Source organism: Anolis sagrei, chromosome X (assembly GCF_037176765.1).
Source record: "Anolis sagrei isolate rAnoSag1 chromosome X, rAnoSag1.mat, whole genome shotgun sequence".
Lineage (NCBI taxonomy): Eukaryota > Metazoa > Chordata > Lepidosauria > Squamata > Dactyloidae > Anolis > Anolis sagrei.
This window is the reverse complement of record NC_090034.1, coordinates 6,814,458-6,835,613: the sequence shown is the minus strand read 5'-3', so window position 1 is coordinate 6,835,613 and position 21,156 is coordinate 6,814,458. Positions and strand designations below refer to the sequence as shown.

Genomic DNA, 21,156 nt, shown 5'->3' with positions numbered 1-21,156 from the left:
TTTTGAAATCGGCAGATAGACATGGGACACCCACAGGAAAGTTACTTAATTTTTTTTAAAAACTCTCCGAGATGTGCTGAATCTCATATAGTCCACACTCTGGTTACATCCCGTTTAGACTACTGCAACGCTTTCTACGTGGGGTTGCCTTTGAAGACAGCTCGGAAGCTCCAACTAGTCCAACGCTCGGCAGCCATGATTTTAACAGGAGTGGAGCGCAGGGAGCACACAACCCCCCTGTTGCGCCAACTCCACTGGCTACCGATTTGCTACCGGGTTCAATTCAAGGTGCTGGCGTTGGCCTTTAAATGCCTAAACGGTTCCGGCCCAAGCTACCTATCCGACCGCATCTCTGCCTATGAACCCACCAGGACTTTGAGATCTTCCAGGGAGACCCTGCTCTCGATCCCGCCTGCTTCTCAGGCTCGGCTGACGGGGACAAGAGATAGGGCCTTCTCGGTGGTGGCTCCTCGGCTGTGGAACGCCCTTCCTATGGACATTAGACTAGCACCATCTCTAATGGTATTCCGCAAAAAAGTGAAGACCTGGCTGTTTGCGCAGGCGTTTGAATAATTAGTGCAATGATTGGTTAATGAACACTGGAATGGAACAATGGATGACGAATCTGGAACATGTTTTTGATGACGAGACGACAGTGAATGGGTATTGTAGTAACTGTTTATTAATTGTGTAATGTGTTAGGTTGTTACTGTTTCAATACTGTAGCACTGAATTTTTGCTGTTCGTATTTGTTGTGAACCGCTGTGAGTCGCCTTCGGGCTGAGAACAGCGGTATATAAGTAAGGTAAATAAATAAATAAATAAATTTGCTGATGCGGATATCTGAGCATGCACACAAGCAGATTTCTTGTTATTATCCCCCCCCCTCCCCAATCCTCCTGCTATTTTTACTTTTTGAACCATTTTTACTATGAACCATCAAGGTTGTTAAGATCTTCTGGAGGGACCCTGCTCTCGGTCCCACCACCCTCGCAATCGCGTCTGGTGGGGATGAGGGACAGGGCCTTCTCGGTGGTGGCCCCTCAGCTCTGGAACTCTCTCCCACTGGATATTAGAACTGCCCTTTCTCTCCTAACTTTTAGAAAGCTGGTGAAATCTTGGCTTTGGAATATAGTATTTGATGAGTGAGTCAATAACTCTTGACCACACGGACAGATGGTGATGAATTGTGATTTCATTCTGACGACCTGACCTTATGTAATTATATGATTGTATTTTATGGATTAGTGTATTATGAGGTGTGATGTCTTTATGCTATTGTTTATGAATCTTTGTTGTGAACCGGCCTGAGTCCCCCTTCGAAGGTCGAGAAGCTTATAAAAGCTCTAAATAAATAAATAATAAATACATTTTTCCTTCTTGAGCCCCATTTTCCTTTGGGGTCACTTGCCTGCCATGCTGGTGCCCACTGTGTAAATTCAAGCTCTGTTTAATTTCATAAATATCAGAACAAAGGAATGACTGCAGAGAGTTCTCATAGGAATTGCTTTCCAATTGTGCTTCCGTTTAGCCACCTGTGTGTCCATGGCTCCATTTGTTTACAGTCCTGGTCAACCATTTCAGGGTTTTAAAATGCAGACATGTGCTGGAGCAATCCATACCAGCATATTGGAATGAAGCCACATATTTTCTTGACTGCAGGAATATGTGATGAGGTTATTTATTTATTGTGTCAGTAGCAACCAGACAACCAGGCATTTTTAACAAATTTTTAACAAACAGACAAAACAGAATTTGCAAGCTTGGTAGTTGATTAAATGTCCTTTGACCAGTATCTGGCCACTTGAAGTGACTCTTGTGTTGCTGCAAGGAGGTCCTCCATTGTGCATGTGGCAGGGCTCAGGGTGCATTGCAGCAGGTGGTCTGTAGTTTGCTCTTCTCCACACTTGCATGTCGTGGATTCCACTTTGTGGCCCCATTTCTTGAGGTTGGCTCTGCATCTCGCGGTGCCAGAGCGCAGTCTGTTCAGCGCCTTCCAAGTCGCCCAGTTTTCTGTGTGCCCAGGGGGAGTCTCTCATTTGGTATCAGCCATTGATTGAGGTTCTGGTTTTGAGCCTGCCACTTTTGGACTCTCGCTTGCTGAGGTATTCCAGCTAGTGTCTCTGTAGTCTTAGAAAACTATTTCTAGATTTAAGTCGTTGACGTGCTGGCTGATACCCAAACAAGGGATGAGCTGGAGATGTCTCTGCCTTGGTCCTTTCACTATTGGCTGCTATTTCCCAGCGGATGTCAGGTGGTGCAATACCGGCTAAACAGTGTAATTTTTCCAGTGGTGTAGGGTGTAGACACCCCGTGATAATGTGGTATGTCTCATTAAGAGCCACATCCACTGTTTTAGTGTGGTGAGATGTGTTCCACACTGGGCATGAGTGTTCAGGAGCAGAATAGCACAGCACAAGGGCAGATGTCTTCACTGTATTTGGTTGTGATCCCCAGGTTGTGCCAGTCAGCTTTCGTATGATATCGTTTGTAGCACCCACTTTTTGCTTGATGTTCAGGCAGTGCTTCTTGTAGGTCAGAGCACGGTCCAGGGTAACTCCCAGGTATTTGGGTGCACTGCAATGCTCCAGTGGGATTCCTTCCCAGGTGATCCTCAGAACTCGGGATGCTTGTCTGTTCTTGAGATGAAAAGCACATGTCTGTGTTTTAGATGGGTTAGGGATCAGCTGGTTTTCTCTGTAATAGGCAGTAAGGGCACCTAGAAATTCGGAGAGCTTCTGTTCAACCATCTCAAAGCTCCCTGCTTGGGTGGTGATGGCACGATCTTCAGCATAGATGAAGCTCTCTGTCCCTTCTGGCAGTGGCTGGTCATTTGTGTAAATGTTGAAAATAATGAGGTGAATATGCACATTTTTGGCCAAAATTGGGTTTTAAGCACAGTTTTTAACATGTGTTTAGCAGTGTGTGTTTTGAGAAATATTATTTAGCCACACACACCTTTATCCCTGTTTCTTCCACATTTTAGGGCCTGTGCAGAAAGGCCCAAAATCTGGCTGCTGTCCCAGAAAAGCCCTTATGCCTCCTACTTCAGCCTCAGGCAGCTTATACCATAATAGCATATACAAGTCTATTCTTTACTGCCTTAGAAGGTAGGGCCAGACTTAATGGTCCAAAGTTCCAGTAGAGTAGATCTCAGTTAACTATTAGTAGGAGCTTCTTGACAGTAAGAGCATTTCAGCAGTGAAACCACTAGACTAGAGAAATGATGAGTTCTCCTTCTCTAGACATCACCCAAAAGAGACTGGAACGCTCTCTGCCGGGGAGGCTTTAGTTGGAGAGTCTACTTTGAGTGAGGAGATGGAAGTTACCCACTTTTATAAGGCCCATATTCAGTATAATCTGTAGTTGGTTAAAATCATTTAACTTTAATAATAATAATAATAATAATAATAATAATAACACTTTATTTATACCCCGCTACCATTTCCCCAGGAGACTTGGTGTGGCTTACATGAGGCCGAGCCCAAAATACAACAATACAAGCAATAACAACAACGAAAACAGCAATTAAAAACAACATAACAATAATATAAGCATTATCAATAGGACAACACACTTTAAAATCTATGAGTAGGCCAAATGTAATTAAAATTAAAAAATAATGCTGGACATGGGCGAAAAAGTGATGGGGTGGTATGTGGAAACATACGAGCAGACCTAAACAATATAAAGTGCTTTGGAGTGATGTTGTTTGGTCACTCCAAAGCTCCTCCTAAAGACTGCCAGGGTTGGGGCATGCCTGATGTCCTTAGGAAGTGAGTTCCAGAGTCGAGGGGCCACCACTGAAAAGGCCCTCTCTCTCGTCCCCACCAATTGCGCTTGTGATGCAGGTGGAAGCGTGAGCAGAGCCTCTCCCGATGATCGAAGAGATTGTGTGGGTTCGTATACAGAGATGTGGTCACGAAGGTAGGCGGGTCCCAAACTGTTCAGGGCTTTGTAGGTGAGAACCTGCACCTTGAATTGGGTCCGGAAAATGAATGGCAGCCAGTAGAGCTCCTTAAACATGAATGGCAGCCAGTGGAGCTCCTTAAATCCATACTCAATTGCTGTATTTTAAGTTAGCAAAGTCTCATTTCTGCTAATTTACTTCTATGTAGAGAAGGAATTGAAAGCTTTTGTCTTTGAACTAGAAATCTCATTATTTCCATTTGTGCATGCTTGTATTGTGGGCAGACCATTGGAGATGTGACAGACCTCATCCCCACCAGCTCTCTCTCTATTTGGCGAGGACAGTCCTGATTAATTCTCTGTCATCCCACTTTTTCATCTAAGTTTTCTCTCTCCTCCTGCTTCCCCTCTTTGTCCTTGGCTTACTTCAGCTCCTGCAAATGAATCTAAAGAGCAAAGGGTTTATACTCAACTAACTCAGTGGGGAGCAGAAAGGCTGTATTTTGCCCTTCCCTGTAGGCTTGAGCAAAGGCACACTGCTGTAGCTCTGAGCTTGTGTATTCTTTATTTAGAACTAGCTTGGGGACCCGGCGCTACCCGGGTTATTTGAGAAAGGCATTGTGTGTCAAGGTTGGTCTTATCAGTTATTTATGTGGCTCGCAGTGCTCTCAGGGAGTTAGTGAAGGTACTGCAAGTCCCATTGTCCATGGTCCATCCTCCTCCAAACTGTACCAGGATGTAGAGTGGGTCATGGGAACTCTGTGTGCCAAGTTTGGTCTTGATCAATCATTGTTTAGGGTCGCAGCGGTCTCAGAAAGTGAGTGGCGGTACTTCAAGTCCCATCATCCATGGTCTGCCCTCCTCCAAACCACAGTAGGATGTAGAGTGGGTCATGGGGGCTTTGTGTGCCAAGTTTGGATTTGATTGGACATTAGATGAGGGTTGCAGCAGTCTTGGGAAGGGAGTGGAGGTACTTCAAGTCCCATCATCCATGGTCTGCCCTCCTCCAAACCACAGTAGGATGTAGAGTGGGTCATGGGGGCTCAGTGTGCCAAGTTTGGTCTTTATCGGTCTTCGTTGGGGGCCACATTGGTCCCTGGGAACCAAACTATTTGAATGTACTACAAATCCCATAATCCGTGATCCACCACCCCGAAACTGCACCAGAATGTAAAGGGGTTCATGGGGATTATGTGTGCCAAGTTTGGTCCAGGTGCGTCACCCGTGTTGGTCACAGTGGCCTGTGAAAGTGACAGCCAATCCGCCCTTCCGCCCTCCGCATACATACATACAAACATTCACTTTAAGCACACTTTTGCCATGCACATCCTGGTTTTCGTCGAGTACATGGTAGTGTATGGGATCCTAGAATACAAATAAGTGAATAAATGGATCCATCACCTTCTCGTGTCTGTATTTGCAGTTCCTTCGGCTCCACCAGAGAACGTATCCGCTGAAGCAGTGAGCTCCACGCAGATCCTCTTGACTTGGGCAGCTGTGCCAGAAGCGGAACAAAACGGGCTCATATTGGGCTACAAGGTACTGAACTATCCAAATGCACTCCATTTTTTGTGTGTGTTTTCCACAAGAAAGGTCTTCAAATTTCCCAGTATCTCTATATCATACAAGAATATTGAGATACTGAAAAACTGACAAGTGAACTTCACAATGGAAAGATATATTTCAGATCCAAAGTAGTGTACAAGTTCCTCTCTCTTTCAAGCAAAATGGTGTTTCCTAAGGAAAATAGGGATAATTCTTAATGTGGAGATGAAACACGCAGTCAATAAAATCATCTCACATCTCTGATTGTGTTGCCGGCATGTCTGCATATCTGCATGGGGAACCCTTTTGCCTTCCCGCTGAAGAGGTACCTATTGATCTACTAGCATTGCATGCTTTTGAACTGCTAGGTTGGCAGCAGCTAGGGTTGACAGTCAAGAGCTCACCCTGACTTGCGGCTTTGAACTGCTAATCTTCTGGTCAGCAGCTTTGTTATAGCTAAGGGTTTAACTCGCTGTTCTACCACAGCCACATGCACTACTTAAGTGGTGAAATCTTACTCATATTGTACCACTTACGAGGGTTGAATGAAAAGAAATGCCTCCACCTTCGTAACTCCACAACAGATGGCAGTACTGGTATGCAGCAGGTACTGGCTTGTTCAGTAGACTCTCCTCTACAGTTCCATTTTGGCAGGAAGCCTTAGTATTGAATGGTTGTGTTGTTACAATGTGAAGTATGGAACCCTGTGCAGACAGTCGGTCAATGCGACTTAAGCAACATGCAGTCATTGAATTCTTGACAGCAGAAGGTGTCCCCTCAACATCTTTAAATTTACTCACCCAATGACTTACAGTACTCACATCAACACAATCACCATAAACAGCCTGCATTATCTGATGAATCTCCTTTGGGGCGACACCTTCTGTTGTCAAGAATTCAATGACTGCACGTTGCTTAAGTCGCTGTTCCGTCTCCCAGGAGCCTGATTTGCCTCACTTTAAAGTTGCTTGAGGTTGCATCCTCTTGCATATTTTCCCAGGGCTGCTGCAGCCTTGCAAGAGTCCTAAAGTTAATAGTATCAGAGTATGCAGGTCTCTTTGCAACCATTGGCTTAGAGAGCAGCTCTTTGAGTTTAGGGACCGCCTTTTCTCCCAGGGAAGGATCTCCATTTTAGACTCTCCCCTGCCTTTTCAGTTTGAGGAAAGATTTCAGAAGCAGTTAGCTCTGGGAGAACCATTGCAAAAACTATAAACTGAGTAAGATATATTAAGCTATAGATAGTATATTATACTCTATGGATAAGTATTAAGCTAAACTGAGTTAGTATAGATAGTATATTGTGTATTGAGCTGCATTGAGATATTATAGATGGATAAGCTTCATTAAGAAGATTGAGTTATAGTTATTGAGAGAGAGTCGTGACTGCTTTGTCTCCAGGACTGACCTTAAGTTATAGAGATAGGGAAAAAGCCTGCCTGCTTCTAAACCACAACTACTTTAGGTTAGGGTGTTAAGATTCCAGAATCTTATCTGTCATCTGTATCCATAGGAAAGAAAAAATATTTTTGTAGCTTCATCTATTGACTGTTTGTTTGCAACTGTATGAACTGTGCCAAGGACTTTGTGTAAATAAATATTCTTTTTTGATGTTTAAAACCAGTACTAGTCTCAGTTGCTTAGTATCTTAAGTTTTCAAGATAGACAACTGCAGTTCGCTCAGCTATAGAAAGAAGCACGTCACAGTCTTATTCTTTATAGCATCTGGGCGGACGGCACAGTCGCATTGACCATCTACGCAGGGTTCCATACTTCGCACTTTAACAACACAACTGATCAATGCTAAGGCTTCCCACCAAAATTGAACTGTAGAGGAGAGTGTACTGAACAAGCCAGTACCTGCTACATAGCAGTACTGCCATCTCTGTCATCCCACTTTTTCATCTAAGTTTTCTCTCTCCTTCCATCTGTTGAGGAGTTGTGAACGTGGAGGCATTACTTTTCATTCAACTCTCGTAAGATGTCAGGAGAGAGCTTATATGAAGCATCTCTGCATTATATATTACAATTTGAAGATGCAAAGGTGTGTTTAAGACTGAGTGCATTGCTTTCTGATAAGGGAGGCCCCCAGGGGAAGGCTTTATATTTCTGCCCATTGAGTATATTTGATTATTTCTTTCCTGAATATTCACTGGGACTCATTGGCCAATAGCTTATGGACCAGTCACTGGCTCATTGTTTTGAGTAGAATTGTTTCAAAATGTATTCTAACATCTTTTTTTAATGGACATGGCATATGATGGCACAGAATGGCATTAGTAAATATAATGATACTTGGCAAAGTGGAATGCTTTTGGGAAAGAGGTGGACTGCATTACAGGTGAACAGACTCAGTCAAGTAGATTTGGAAGACCGTAGGGAAGCCATAAGTCAAAGCTGATTTGAAGATAATTAACAGCTTAGCTAGTATCTAAAACATTTGTCCAATGTGTAGTAATGATAAGTTGGTCCATGGCTTTCTTAATGGCTGAGGATACTTATTCCGGCTAAAGAAAAATGCCTTGGCTCTGAAACTAGAACACGATGGGCGGAGAAGGACAGCTGGAGCTTTCAAGGAGATGATGTTTGATTCTGGTGACAATGATGTTGCTGTAAAAAATAATGTGATCCATCTGGATGCCTCTCTGCTTCCCCTTGTTCATTTCTGATTGTAGATAAATCAGATATAATTCGAAAATTGGGATAAAGTTTTGCAACATGGAGAGCTTCTTTGAAGAGTTTCAGCCAGCTAGGCACGATTGCTTCCAAGCTTCTTCATTCCATTTTCTCCAATAGATATCCAACATTCTGCAGACGCGAAGTACGCTCAATCCAGTGATGTGGATTTTCTGGAAGGAGCTTTTTTAAAAAGTACTCTAAACCATGCTGAGTACTTCAACAAGTTTGGTTTAAATGTTATATTCTTCTATATTCAAAGCTTTATGCAGATAATAAAATAAAAAGAATACCATATACAGTCAGCCCTCCATATCCATGGGTTCTGCATCCACAGATGTATATGTCTAAGCTGTTCTGTTGCACGCTGGGCCTGTAATAGCTCTACTTTTCTATAGGATGTATACTTTAAGCCCAGCGGGAAGCCAGGGGCACTTCAAAGAGAGGTTCTCAGGGATTTTTCTGAAGTGATGGTCTTTAGAGTCTTTAATGATGCAACAAAGTCTTTATTATGGAACAAACAACAAATCTTCAAAGGTTCAAACAACACTTTGAGGCTTTCTTAGTCTAGTCCTCAATGGACTGGCACCTGACTTTGATCAACTTAACCTTCTCTGTAGGAAAAAACTCTTTTTAACCTCTCCCAGGCTGTTTTCTATTTATGCCTCATTGGTGTGGGACCTACTACCGATTCCAAATGCATCTGGGTATCGAGCAGACCTTACCGGTTGAGGCTTGAAGATATTTCAGCTGAGTTCAGTGAATTTCAGTTTCCCTAGATGATCAGTTTCTCTGGATGATCCCTTTTCCCTGGACGTTACTTTTTCCCTGGATGATATTTTTCCCTGTATGATCAGTTTCCCTGGAAGTTCTTAAGAAAGGAAGCTTTTCTACGGGATGAGCTGGTCTACATCCTATAGCTTAGCTACCTTGTGAGAGACTGCCCAAAATGGCTCCTTTCATTCCCAGAAGTCTGAACAAGGGGCGGAACCAAAGCTTAATTAAGATGGACAGGAGGCCTGTCCTATGACTGCAAAACAGATAACAAAGAAAATAAAGTTGGAGCTCCTGGTACAGCCGTACCAGCACATAAGCCCTATACGGTTCCGGCCCAGCTTACCTGTCTGAACATATCTCCCTCTACATCCCGACTCGCAGTTTAAGATAATCCGGGAAGGCCCTGCTCTCAGTCCCGCCAGCCTTGCAAGTTCACTTGGTGGGGATGAGGGACAGGGCCTTCTCAGCAGTGGCCCCACGCCTGTGGAACTCGCTCCCCAGCGAGATCAGGTCAACGTCTTCCCTCATTTCTTTCAGAAAGAAGGTTATATCGTGGTTCTGGGACCAGGCCTTTAGACAGCAAGCATGACAGCACTTTGGATGTTGAACTGGACTGGAATTGGCTATATGGATTGATGACAATGTTTTAATGTGTTTATAACTTAATGTTCTATTTACTGTTTTAAACTGCTGTTATATTAGTTTATATTTATATTATTTCGTGGCATCAAATTGTTGCCGGTGTAAGCTGCCCTGATTCCCCCCTCGGGGGTTGAGAAGGGCGGGTTAGAAATGTAGGAAATAAATAATAATAATAATATTGTCGAAGGCTTTCATGGCTGGAATCACTGAGTTGTTGTAGGTTTTTTGGGCTATATGGCCATGGTCTAGAGGCATTCTCTCCTGACATTTCACCTGCATCTATGGCAAGCATCCTCAGAGGTTGTGAGGTCTCAGAGCTCACAACCTCTGAGGATGCTTGCCGTAGATGCAGGCGAAACGTCAGGAGAGAATGCTTCTAGAACATCTCCATATACCCTGAAAAACCTACAACAACCCAATAATAATATCAGTACTTTAACTTTCTTTGGTTGAGGCAGAACTGTGGTGCATTCAACTTCACTCACTCACTCATACATTCAAGTTGGGAAATATCTGATTCAGTAGAGCTGATTGAACATTGTGTTCCACTAAAGGACAGGCATGAGTCTGTGGGTAAAAGCAGCTTATCCTATCTCTTTTTGGTTGTTCATACTTGTATCTGATTGAGAGGCAAGAGGTTTTGCAAGGCAGAGACATACCTATCTGTGGATTCATTTATTAGTCGATTCCTCGGAGTATTAGGATTTTCCAATGCTTGTCTCCTTAGAAGAATGACTGGCACTTCATTTCTCATATTTAGCCCATCTAACACAGCTGACTGGCAGTATAATAGCCCAGGCAACTATGGATAAGCATATTTTTCAAATACAGGCTGGCATTCTGTTGATTAATCCCAACTAGAATCGATCCATTCAATCAGATGTGGAATGGCGAGTCAACAGACCAATGAGGATAATGGGTCTACTGTGGTCAGAACTAAAAGAGGATTTAGATCATAATGTGTGTGTTGGAGGCAGGGAATAACTGTACAACTAATTTTTTTTCCTGTGGAAATTTTTCCATCCTCCATCTCTGGCTTAATAGTTATCAAGTTGTTTTAGATTCTTCTCCCCCTTTCCTTCTTTTCCCATACACATGCATTTTGGGTGTTTCTCTAAGCTCTGGGATCCCCCAAAGCATTACAGAAAGCTCTTTCTTGTGTATTGATGTTTCCATTTTGACTACACATTAATCGGTACATGGAGAATGCAGATTTTATCCTACCAGACAAGCAAACTGGCAGTGCTGTGTGCATCCCGTTCCTGGTTGTGATTCTCCCATTCCTAGTTATTAATGGGTAAAACTCATCAATAGCTCTCCATCCCATCACCTACCATGGTGCAATGGGCCCCTTCTGCTTCTGTGCCAGAATGTCAACAGTAACATGACACCAAGAGATGAGATTATGGTCGTTTCCCCATCTCCCCCTTGCACTCCCCAAGCTGGCCACTTTCATGTTATATTGTACATATGTTTATGCCTTTTGAAAGCCAAAATTGTGCAGCTATGCTAATAATAATAGATTACTGAACCACAGTAGTGCATGGGGCCGCGGTAGCACAGAGGTTAAGCCTCTAGCTGCAGGAAAGCTGCTGACCGGAAGGTAGGCAGTTCAAAGCCGGGAGTCGGGGTGAGTTCTCGACTGTCAACCCTAGCTCCTGCCAACCTAGCAGCTCAACAGTCACCACAAGGTTGGACTATTGCAATGCCTTATATGCCAGCCTTCCGAAGTCAACAACCCAGAAGATTCGGATGGTCCAAAATGCGGCGGCCAGGCTGCTTTTTCAACCTGTGCTCCAATTCTGTGGAACTCATTTCCTCCTTACATTAGAGCAATGTCGGAGTTGGGACCTTTTGTAAAGGCACTCAAGACTTGGTTGTTTGGTTGTGCATTTAAGTAATCAGATCTAATTTGCCAAATAGGCACTGTTGAATGTTTTTATGTTGAATGTTTTTATATTGTGTAAATGCTATTTTAGATTGTAAGTTGCTCGGAGCACCTTGGTGGAGAGCAACTAATTAAGAAATAAAGCGAAGTGAAGTGAAGTGAAAAGACTTCAGTGCAAGTAGATAATAGGTATCGCCTCAGCAGAAAGGGAAAAGGGCGTCCCATGCAGATATACAGACATGCCAGCAACACAATTTGGAGATGTCCATGGACAACTGGTTCCTCAGCATGGAAAAATTGGAACAACAGCACTTCCCCATGGCTGGAGTGGAACATTGCTCCAGACACTGGAGATGGAAAAAGATGAAACCCTTTAGCTTTGTCTTTGTTGCATGTCATGGTTCACTGTGTGTGCAAGAAGGCGTTGAATGGTTGCCTCATATGTGTATTGTAATCCACATATAAGGCAAGATAAAGTGGATATAAATAAAGATTATTATTATTATTATTATTATTATTATTATTATTTGAAACACAACAAGATGAGTCCACAGCAGACACTCTGCTAGCTGTTGTATTGGATCACACGTTGGACACTTCCCAAGTGTCTAGGACTGTGTGATGTATCGGCAAATAATGCGTGCAGATCCCAGTAAGGTGGCCTTCCGCAACTGGCAGATGGTAATTTTGTCAGCACCGATTGTGTTTAAGTGCAGGCCAAGGTCTTGAGGCACTGAACCCAGTGTGCCCATCACTACTGGGACCCCTTTGACTGGCTTGTGCCAGCGTCTTTGCAGTTCGATCTTTAAATCCTCACATTGTGTTAGCTTTTCCAGTTGTTTCTCTGCAATCCTGCTGTCCTCTGGGATTGCAACATTGACAATCCATACTCTGTTGTTGTTGTTAAGAAGGTGAGGCTATGAAGTATGCAGAAGTATGGTCACAGGACCACAGAATGGCAAATGGGTGCAACTGCACTGTTAAACACGCGTGAAATATCGAACATGCTCAACCTGGTATGTATTCATTACCAACGATATTGTCGCAGAATGCTTGTGCAATAAAGTCCCGAGTTTGCTGTTCATGTATCTAGGGATATAGAAAGGAAAATCAGTCACTGGTAATGCTTTCATAGGGAAGTACTTCCTGTGATGTCTTATCACGTGGAGAAGGGAATAACAGACTTTCCCCATAACATTTGTCCTCTTTTCTCCCCTCTGCAGATTTTGTTCAAAACCAAAGACACGGAGAGCAAATTAAGTCACCAAGTTGTGAGAGGGAACCACACTCTTTCTGTGCTTCTTGGTGGCTTGCGGAAGTATGTCCTTTATGAGATTCAGGTGCTGGCTTTCACTCGCATTGGGGATGGGGTCCCCAGCTCCCCTCCCATCATTGAGCGAACCAAAGATGATGGTGAGTGAGTCCGGGTTCATGTTTGTCAATGGGACTTGTGGGCTTGAAAAAGAGAACTCCTTCCATTATCCGCCCTTTGAGGAGAATATATTAGCAACGCCTCAGCTTGATTACATTTTTAATCTTAAAGAGCCAGATCCTCCCCTAGTGTAAACACCCACGTTCACATTACCATCTTGCTGGGAATCTGCTCCCAAAATCGCAGCCTTTCCCCCCTCCCCCTCTTTTCTAGCAATTGACAAAAAGGCCATTTCACTCTAAAACCTTATATTTTATTGCCAGTTCCTGCCTGAAGCAAATTTTTACAGCCCAATTATGAACTCCTACAGAAATCCAATCATAGCAATAAAAAAAAGCTGTGGTATAATGGGACGTGATAAACAAACCGTGCTGCGATTGAACATGAGCAAGATGTGGAGTTTCCGATCCCAGGAGTGTGCCTAATGCCAACCTTGAGCAAAAGAAGAATCAAATGACCTTTGCAGAAATTAGTGCATAAATATTATTTTATACTTTACGCAAACACTTTCTCCATGACTGGGAGTTCTCATTTACAAGTTGACATATTGAAAGGCTTATTTGGGATCCTGGTGGAAGGGATGTGGGTGCATTTGGCATTCGGGGTGTGTGTGTGTGTCTACGTCTCCTATCCTAAGAAACCAAGAAACAGGCACTAGATCAGCATTTCTCAACCTGGGGGTCGGGATCCCGGGGTGTGTGTGTGTGCAAGGGGGTTTCATAGGGGTCACCAAAGAGCACCAGAAAACATATATTTCTGATGGTCTTAGGAACCCCTTTGGCAGAGAAGGCTGAAGATCTCTCCACCTGTCCTTCTCTTCCTTTTTGGAAACAGACGGCAAATCTTCCCACCAAAAGCCCTCCTCCTCTGTGTTTGACTGTCCTCTCAGCCAATAGGAGGGCTATTTCTGAGATCCAAGTGAGGAAGGGAGAGCAGGTGTGCTTGGCGCATGGCAAAGTGATCCGCATGCATGGGAAAGGGAGAACGTGTGAGGCTGGAGGGAAGCTCACACCCTTCAAGGCATGGGGGTTCTGTGTGGGAAGTTTGGCCCAATTCTTTGTTGGTGAGGTTCAGAATGCTCTTTGATTGTAGGTGAACTATAAATCCTAGCAACTATAACTCCCAAATGTCAAGGTCTATTTTCCCCCAAACTCCACCAGTGTTCACATTTGGGCATATGGAGTATCCGTGCCAAGTTTGGTCCAGATCCCTCATTGTTTCAGTCCACAGTTCTCTCTGGATGTAAGTGAACTAAAACTCACAATCTCAAGGTCAATGCCCACCAAACCCTTCCAGGATTTTTTGTTGGTCATGGGAGTTCTGTGTGCTAATTTTGGTTCAATTCCATCGTTGGTGGAGTTCAGAATGCTCTTTAATTGTAGGTTAACTATAAATCCCAGCAACTACAACTCCCAAATGACAAAATCAATCCCCCCCCTCAACCCAACCAGTATTCAAATTTGGGCATATGGGGTATTTGTGCCAAATTGGGCCCAGTGAATGAAAATACATCTTGCATGTCAGATATTTGCATTACAATTCATAACAGTAGCAAAATTACAGTTATGAAGTAGCAACGAAAATAATGTTCTGGTTGAGGGGTCACCACAACATGAGGAACTGTATTAAGGAGCTGCGGTATTAGTAAGGTTAAGAAACACTGCACTAGATAAAGATAAAAATGTTTGTGGAATATGGTCTGTTGAAGTCTTGATATCAACTGATCCACATCACCTACATGGATAGAGATCAGAGAGCAGCTTTTCTCCTGCTTTTCACGCTGTTGCAATTTCGTGATCCACTTCTAAGTTTCAAAACACACATAAAGTGTATTAGGATTGATAAATGTTCAATTGTAGGAATGTTAAGAATATCCTGGGCCCGGTCCTGTTCAACATTTTTATTAATGACTTCGATGAAGGGTTAGAAGGCAGGATCATCAAGTTTGCAGACGACACCAAATTGGGAGGGATAGCCAATACTCCAGATGACAGGAGCAGGATTCAAAACGATCTTGACAGATTAGAGAGAAGATTGGCCAAAACTAACAAAATGAAGTTCAACAGGGACAAATGCAAGATACTCCACTTTGGCAGAAAAAACGAAATGCAAAGATACAGAATGGGGGACAATGCCTGGCTCGAGAGCAGTACGTGTGAAAAAGATCTTGGAGTCCTCGTGGACAACAAGTTAAACATGAGCCAACAATGTGATGTGGCGGCAAAAAAAGCCAATGGGATTTTGGCCTGCATCAATAGGAGCATAGTGTCTAGATCTAGGGAAGTCATGCTACCCCTCTATTCTGCTTCAGTTAGACCACACCTGGAATATTGTGTCCAATTCTGGGCACCACAATTCAATAGAGATATTGACAAGCTGGAATGTGTCCAGAGGAAGGCGAATAAAATGATCAAAGGTCTGGAGAACAAGCCCCATGAGGAGCGGCTTAAGGAGCTGGGCATGTTTAGCCTGAAGAAGAGAAGGCTGAGAGGAGATATGATAGCCATGTAGAAATATGTGAGAGGAAGCCACAGGGAGGAGGGAGCAAGCTTGTTTTCTGCTTCCCTGGAGACTAGGATGCAATGGAACAATGGCTTCAAACTACAAGAGAAGAGATTCCATCTGAACATGAGGAAGAACTTCCTGACTGTGAGATCCGTTCAGCAGTGGAACTCTCTGCCCCGGAGTGTGGTGGAGGCTCCTTCTTTGGAAGCTTTTAAACAGAGGCTGGATGGCCATCTGTCAGGGGTGATTTGAATGCAATATTCCTGCTTCTTGGCAGAATGGGGTTGGACTGGATGGCCCATGAGGTCTCTTCCAACTCTTTGATTCTATGATCCAAAAAGTGGACCAACTTCTTCCCCACGCCCCAATGTTCTTTTTTTTATTAAAAAAATGGGAAACTATAATGGCAAGAAACCATACTAATGAGAACCTATGCATTCAGGACCTTTCCCCCAAAATATCAGTTAACATTTGGATGCAGACATTTCCATCCACCAAGAGCTCGGATATAGTAAATGTTGATGCATTCTTTTCTTTGACTGGTCTCAAACTGCCATCCCACACAGACGTACTGGAACACGACAGATGATGTATAACAAAAGCCATGCAGATGGCAATTTTTAAAATTAATTTTTATGTAAACAAATTAAAACAAAACCTACATACAAATAAAAACAACAAAACAATCAAAAACAAAGTAAAAAAAATACTTGTTCTAGAATAAAAGAAAACATATGACAACCACACTCAAAGCATCAGAAAACACTAACTATACACAATCTACATTATTTAATTTAAGGGCTTTACATTGTTGCACTCCAGCACTGAAACACCTTTTCACCCAGCACCACACCAGAGTCCAGGACTATTATCTACAAAGGTTTATTAAAGAAAGCATGTACAAAGGGAAAAAGGGAATTTCCCAAAAGGGCAGTAAAGTAGAGAATACAAAATAGCAGCAATCTAAAAATGACAAAGTACATGAAGGCCAGAGAGCCAAAGTCCACAGCAGTAATTCAAACTTAAATCCATAAGCAGGAAAACAGAATCATGGACTTGAGAGCTGAGACAGGAAAACCATCCTTATGGCAATGTTGTCTGCTCTGAGAGTTGTAAAGTCAACACCACTTAATTTAAGCCTGACCAAGTAGCCATGAGTTCATGCCAAATGCACCTGGGCTTCAAGGTCTTCTCGTGGATTTTCTCATAATGTCTAATTAGTCTATTTTTCACTCCCTCCATTCCGAAACCTAATCTGGCTTCTAAGGAAAACTCCTCTGGTCCAAAAAAGGACTAGAAGGTCCCAACTTCGGAAACAGGGAAAAATCAATCCAGTTTGGCTCAACAAAGCCATTCAGGAGACTGAAAAATCTGAAGCGGGAAACAAAATCTCATTGCTCTTTTTCATATAGTTTCAAGAACACGGACTTCTTTTCCACAAACAAACCCTGTGTTTGAATATTTACTTGACAATAAGCGTGCACACTGCAGAGTTTCCTTTAAGATAATGTAAGTGTTTAAGATAATGTAAGTGTTTAAATAAAGTGTTTAAATAAAGTGCGTCATGGAGGCCTAATTCAACGCTAGATATATCGAATCAGTTAAAGTGCTAGAGTTGGTTAAAGTGCTGTACCAGCTCCACTGGCTACCGATTAGCTACCGAGCCCAATTCAAAGTGTTGGCTTTGGCCTTTAAAGCCCTAAACGGTTCTGGCCCTACATATCTATCCGAACGTATCTCGGCCTATCAGCCCACCAGGACCCTAAGATCTTCGGGAGAGGCCCTTCTCTCCATCCCGCCTGCTTCACAGGTGCGGCTCGCGGGAACGAGAGACAGGGCCTTTTCTGTGGTGGCCCCGCGGCTTTGGAATGCCCTCCCTATAGAGATAAGATCAGCCACCTCGCTGATGGCATTTCGGAAAAAACTGAAAACATGGATGTTTGAGCAAGCATTCGGCTAATCCGATGCGATGAAGTTTTTGATCAAGGACTGGCAATTACAGACAACGAAACTGGATTATGATTTTAATTAAGAGATGCATTGGTCTGTATTGGTGGCCCAATACTGTATATTGTATATGTATGTGTTTTATATTTTTAATCGGAATTATTGTTGTTTTTAATATGTTGTAAACCGCAATGAGTCGCCGTTTTAGGCTGAGATATTAGCGGTATACAAGTGTACTAAATAAATAAATAAATAATAAATATCTCAAGGGCAAGGAATAAACCCACAGAGCAGTGGTTCTCAACCTTCCTAATGCCGTGACCCCTTAATTCAGTTCCTCATGTTGTGGTGACCCCCAACCATAACATTTTCAGCTACTTCATAATTGTAATTTTGCTACTGTTATGAATTGTAATGTCAGTATCTGATATGCAGGATGTATTTTCATTCACTGGACCAAATGTGGCACAAATACCCGATACACCCAAATTTGAATACTGGTGGGGTTGGTGGGGATTGATTTTCTCATTTGGTGGGCACTGACCTTGAGTTTTGGAGTTGTAGTTCATCTACATCCAGAGAGCACCGTGGACTCAATCAATGATAGATCTGGACCAAACTTGGCACGAATACTCAATATGCCAAATATATGCACAGTGATGTAGTTTGGGGATAATTTACCTTGGCATTTTGGAGTTGCTGGGATTTATAGTTCACCAACAATCAAAAGAGCATTCTGAATCCCACCAATGATAACATTGGTCCAAACTTCCTATACAGAACCCCCCATGACCAACAGAAAATACTGTGTTTCCTGATGGTCTTTGGTGACCCCTCTCACGACCCCTCCAGGGGTCCCGACCCCCAGGTTGAGAAACACTGCCAAAGAAGGATTTTTCCCCCGAAGTTTGCATGTTTTGGATAGAGATTTGAACCTGAAGTCAGCCTCATAACCATCGCGTAACACCAGCTTTATGTTTATTCTTTCTTGCATTGCTTCAGTCTTATTTCCTTTATTAATCTTTATTATGGTAATAATTTGCAGATGTAATCAACATAACACACAAGTGAAGTAAAGGGAAAAAAAGCAACAGAAGCCAAAAATACAGAAAAGGAAGAATGAAAAAAGTTAATAGAGCAGAAACGAGAGACTCAAATGTACATTTAACTTCCAACCTTTCTCATGGCAATAATGCACAACTCTATAATGTGGCTTCTACACATGTAAACACGGAGTACAAATAAACCCGTGCACTATCCGCTCTGTAATAAGATGTTGGCAACCCGTCTTATCATTTTTCCTTCCTGCAGCATGTGTTGATGAATGGTGTTATTTATTCTTCCGTCCCCGCTCTCCTGCCATAAGCCAGCTTGATTCCTCCCTGATCAATTTAATTAAAAACATCATAGGTGAGAGTAGAGCTGGGATTTCAGCTTACGGGGCAACATCAGTGTCTCTTAGATTTGCAAATTAGCATTAGCTCCCCTTGACGACCTTGCAATAGTGCATTCGCTTGCCTGCCTGCCATCCGTGGTGCTCTGCACCTGTTCCTTCTTTGAGACCTGTGGCTGAACAGAGGTGCTCTAAAGATGCATATGTGCATTTTGGAGCGCAACTCCGACTAGGAACTGGCATATTATTCAAGCTCGGCACTCCTGGAGTGACACGGAAAACAGTCTCTTTCTCTCAAGGTAATTTAAAACACCTCTGTAGTGTATGACAGAGTCTATAACAGCCAGAGTTATGAAATCTTTTTACAATCTGATTGGCACGCAGAGACCCCCCGGATACGTTGATGTGTAATCATTCTCATTGAGGTCAAATCTTGTTTGTCAAAGACATCATTGTAAATATATTTATCGGTGCAATAAAACATCAGAAGCTTAGAGCTGCAATACTCCAAGACTCAATTGTTGTCGTGACCTCAGAAGACAGCTAACTTTTTATGTTGTGCGGGATTTTCCGAGTCTCTTCTGGTCTCTGTTATTAGATGCTTTGTCACCTGCTTTACCTTTGCTCAAACAATTGGTCCAAAATATCAGGTATAACGATTCCAAGGCCCTGATCCACTCAATCTTCAAGTCAGGCTTGAAGAACTGTCACAATGAAGCATAGTCACATGTGTATTAAAACAATGGTTTATTGATGATGTGGAGATATCAGATACATTGGAACAAAGGAGGTCTATTCTTAGGCATGTCACTCCTACATCAGAGGGATTTTCTGACCACCTGTTACCTGATTACTTTTTTCAAGTGGGATATGCTAGGAAATTAACCTTATACATGTAAGACTGCTGTATAAAAAGAAAAGTGGGTGATACATAGATTTTTGAATTTTGTTGTTCCTCTTGCTTTCCAGCCCCAGGCCCCCCAGTGCGATTGGTTTTCCCCGAGGTGAGGCTGATGTCTGTCCGTATTGTTTGGCAACCACCCGAAGAGCCAAATGGAATTATTCTTGGTAAGTTTGTTTAAAAGCCTAAGAAATGCTTCCTCTTCATCCTAGAAAGAAGTGACAAGTGGAGTGCCACAAGCAGGGTTCGGTCCTGGGCCCAGTCCTGTTCAACATCTTTATTAATGACTTAGATGAAGGGCGAGAAGGCAGGATCATCAAGTTTGCAGACGACACCAAATTGGGAGGGAGAGCCAAGACTCCAGAGGACAGGAGCAGGATTCAAAACCATCTTCACAGATTAGAGAGATGGGTCAGAACTAACAAAATGAAGTTCAACAGGGACAAATGCAAGATACTCCACTTAGGCAGAAAAAACGAAATGCAAAGATACAGAATGGGGGACGCTTGGCTTGAGAGCAGTGCGTGTGAAAAAGATCTTGGAGTCCTCGTAGACAACAAGTTAAACATGAGCCAGGAATGTGATGTGGCAGCAAAAAAAGCCAATGGGATTTTGGCCTGCATCAATAGGAGCATCGTGTCTAGATCTAGGGAAGTCATGCTCCCCATGCTCTATTCTGTCTTGGTTAGCCTGAAGAAGAGAAGGCTGAGAGGAGATATGATAGCCATGTATAAATTGTGAGAGGAAGCCACAGGGAGGAGGAGGGAGCAAGCTTGTTTTCTGCTTCCTTGGAGACTAGGACGCGGAGCAATGGCTTCAAACTACAAGAAAGGAGATTCCATCTGAACATGAGGAAGAACTTCCTGACTGCGAGAGCCATTCAGCAGTGGAACTCTCTGCCCCAGAGTGTGGTGGAGGATCCTTCTTTGGAAGCTTTTAAACAGAGGCTGGGTGGCCATCTATCAGGGGTGATTTGATGCAATGTTCCTGCTTCTTGGCAGGGGGTTGGACAGGATGGCCCATGAGGTCTCTTCCAACTCTTTGATTCTATGGTTCTATGATCTGCCCTTGCACTTTGCTACTATGCTGCTGAGTACATGCCCAGCTCCTTGAGCCGCTCCTCATAGGGCTTGTTCTCCAGACCCTTGATCATTTTAGTCACCTTTCTATGGACGCATTCCAGCTTGTCAATATCTCTCTTGAATTGTGGTGCCCAGAATCGGACACAATATTCTAGGTGTGGTCTAACCAAAGCAGAATAGAGCATGAGGAGCATGACTTCCCTAGATCTAGACACTATGCTCCGATTGATGCAGGCCAAAATCCCATTGGCTTTTTTTTTTTTTGCTGCCACATCACATTGTTGGCTCATGTTTAACTTGTTGTCCACGAGGACTCCAAGATCTGGTTGTTATCCCCAAGTTGTGCCAGTCAGCTTGAACACAAGGCTATTTAGTACAACCAAATTTCTTTTTCAATACATTTTAATTTATTTTCCAGAACGAACCTTTATTTGGTGGTTCTCAGACAGGAGGTTATGATAT

The 21,156-nt window shown here is 43.1% G+C and overlaps 1 protein-coding gene across 5 annotated transcripts in view; it reads left to right on the top strand.

Annotated features, from left to right (window-relative positions):
* LOC132782172 (protein sidekick-1) overlaps positions 1-21,156 on the top strand; it is a 986,469-nt gene that overhangs the window by 743,059 nt on the left and 222,254 nt on the right. For all 5 annotated transcript variants that reach the window (XM_067473286.1, XM_067473289.1, XM_067473288.1 and 2 more), the window contains exons 26-28: positions 5,333-5,448; positions 12,658-12,847; positions 19,681-19,779. In XM_067473286.1, the coding sequence (XP_067329387.1) occupies positions 5,333-5,448; positions 12,658-12,847; positions 19,681-19,779 (405 nt within the window). The remainder of the gene's footprint in view (positions 1-5,332; positions 5,449-12,657; positions 12,848-19,680; positions 19,780-21,156) is intronic.